Genomic DNA, 2,500 nt, shown 5'->3' on the forward strand with positions numbered 1-2,500 from the left:
AGAGAGAGAGAGAGAGAGAGAGAGAGAGAGAGAGAGAGAGAGAGAGAGAGAGAGAGAGAGAGATACACTCTAGACCAGTAGTTCTCAATTTGGTTCATCTTATGGTCCACCACCTCAATTAAAACTATATTTTAAAAGTATTATTAGAATGTTTTTGAGTAATGATAAATTTAGATATTTAGCTATTCGAAATACTACTACTAATTGAAGATTCTATTCCTTAAATAGGAATAATATATGAAAATGAATGACCAATTAATTATCAAGATAAAATTCTTGATACTGAATATCCAATAGATTATATTCACTTACCAGATTTTCATTTTATTACCAAATATAGTGGATGTCCCGTGGGCCACCCGAAAAGTCACTAAGGACCAGTATTGGTCCATGGACCACCAATTGTGAACCACTGCTCTAGACAATTACCACTGCGGAACTTCTGAAGGCTCTATTAAATATTTGCGATTTCTGGAACATTAAGTGTTAACAGTAAGACTTATTAGTTACCTAATACCATTGTTTGTTTGTTTGTTTTTTATTCTGTGGGGTTAACAATACAAGACCAGACCATTACGACACTCATGTTGATATTTGTTAGAAATAAGACATAAATTTCCATTACCAATTTTCATAGGCGTTATCTAAAAAAATTATATGTACATATATGTACGGTATATATACATATACCAAATATACCACACGTATATTGTATACATATTTATCGTACATTAAATAGATACATACACTTTATCCTTGTTTGTATATATACACGCAGAATAGCTGGGTATGTGTGCGTACACAAATGTATGCATACATATACATACATATGCACCAATCACATCGACATGAATGTATATACTGTATATCCACCCACGAAGCTATTTACCTATACATGCGAATAAAAGCACATTCTTACGAAATATAGTAAGTATACCAATTCCCCAGTAAATAGAAATTCACCCTAAGAAGTGTTTTTATTGCATTCACAACTGGACACTGAGCCGTAACACACTTCATTTCGTGGATGTGGTATAGCGCTCTCTTTCCCGTCTCTTGGTGCAGCGTCTCTTTCTCAAGATGAATGGGCCGTATTCACAGGTGGGTTCCGTGCACTCCCCAGATGAGATACACCTGTGGAAGGGAGATGGGATTCATAGTCAATCATTTTAATGATAGGTAGTTGTTATAAAAAAAAAAAAAAAAAAAAAAAAAGTTTTTTAACACAAAGTTATCGTCAGTCATTTTAATAAGAGGTATTTGTTATCAAAATTCTAACATTCAAAAAATTATTTTCTTTTTTAACACAAAGTTATCGTCAGTCTTTTTAAGAGCAGGTAGTTGTTATCCAAATTCTAACATTATTAAAAAAATAACACAAAGTTATCGTCTGTCATTTTAATAACAGGTAGTTGTTATCCAAATTCTAACATTATCTACAAAATTATTTTTTTAACACAGTTATCGTTAGTCATATTAATAACCGGTAGTTGTTATACAAAATCTAACATTATTAAAAAAAAACATTTTTTTTAACAAAGTTATCGTCAATCATTTCAATAACAGGTAGTGGTTATCTAAATTCTAACATTATTTAAAAAAAAAAAAAAGTTTTTTTCTAACAAAGTTATCGTCAGTCATTTCAATAAGAGGTAGTTGTAATACAAATTCTGACGTTATTTAAAAAAAAAAATATATATTTTCTAACACAAAGTTATCGTCGGTCATTTTAATAACAGGTAGTTGTTATCCAAATTCTGACAACATTTAAAAAGATTTTCTTAAGAATGTTTTCATCGGTCATTTTAATAACAGGTAGTTGTTATCCAAATTCAAACAATATTAAAAAAAATTAACACAAAGTAAAGTCGGCGTCAGTCATTTTAACGACAGAGAGTAGTTATCCAAATTCTAAAATTTAAATTTTTTTTTTTTTAACACAAGGTAAAGTCAACGTCAGTCATTTTAACGACAGGGAGTGGTTATACAGATTCTAACATTTAAAAAAGTCTTTTTAACACAAGGTAAAGTCATCGTCAGTCATTTTAACGATAGGTAGTTGTTATACAAATTATAACAATAGTTTAAAGATTAACACTAGGTAAAGTCATAAGCGAAGGTATTCTCATGAAATAAAATGATCACACGCATTAATATAAAGCTATTCTATCATTCTACAATATAAATATAAGTCTGCAACGACAAATTCTAACAAGTAAAACAATAATTAAACACTAGGTAAAGTCATCAGTCAAACTAATCTCATGAAATAGAATCATCACACTTTTTAACATAAAATCATTCGATTTATTTGCAATATAGATATAAGTTGTCAATAGGGGAAAAAAAAAAAGATTTTTACAATACAAATGAAGTCATTCGAATTTTTTGCAATATAGATATAAGTTATCAATGAGGAAAAAATATTTTTTTTACAATACGAATGAAGTCATTCGAATTTTTTGCAATATAGATATAAGTTATCAATAAGGAAAAAATA

At 29.2% G+C, this 2,500-nt stretch overlaps 1 protein-coding gene across 1 annotated transcript in view; it reads right to left on the reverse strand.

Moving 5' to 3' along the window:
* The window catches only part of LOC137647069 (uncharacterized), a 138,812-nt gene that overhangs the window by 329 nt on the left and 135,983 nt on the right, over positions 1-2,500 (reverse strand). Inside the window, exon 6 of the mRNA XM_068380236.1 lies at positions 1-1,134. This exon is cut by the window's left edge and continues 329 nt beyond it. Coding sequence (XP_068236337.1) covers positions 1,017-1,134 — 118 coding nt within the window. The 3' untranslated portion in view covers positions 1-1,016. The remainder of the gene's footprint in view (positions 1,135-2,500) is intronic.

This window comes from Palaemon carinicauda, chromosome 9 (assembly GCF_036898095.1).
Source record: "Palaemon carinicauda isolate YSFRI2023 chromosome 9, ASM3689809v2, whole genome shotgun sequence".
NCBI lineage: Eukaryota > Metazoa > Arthropoda > Malacostraca > Decapoda > Palaemonidae > Palaemon > Palaemon carinicauda.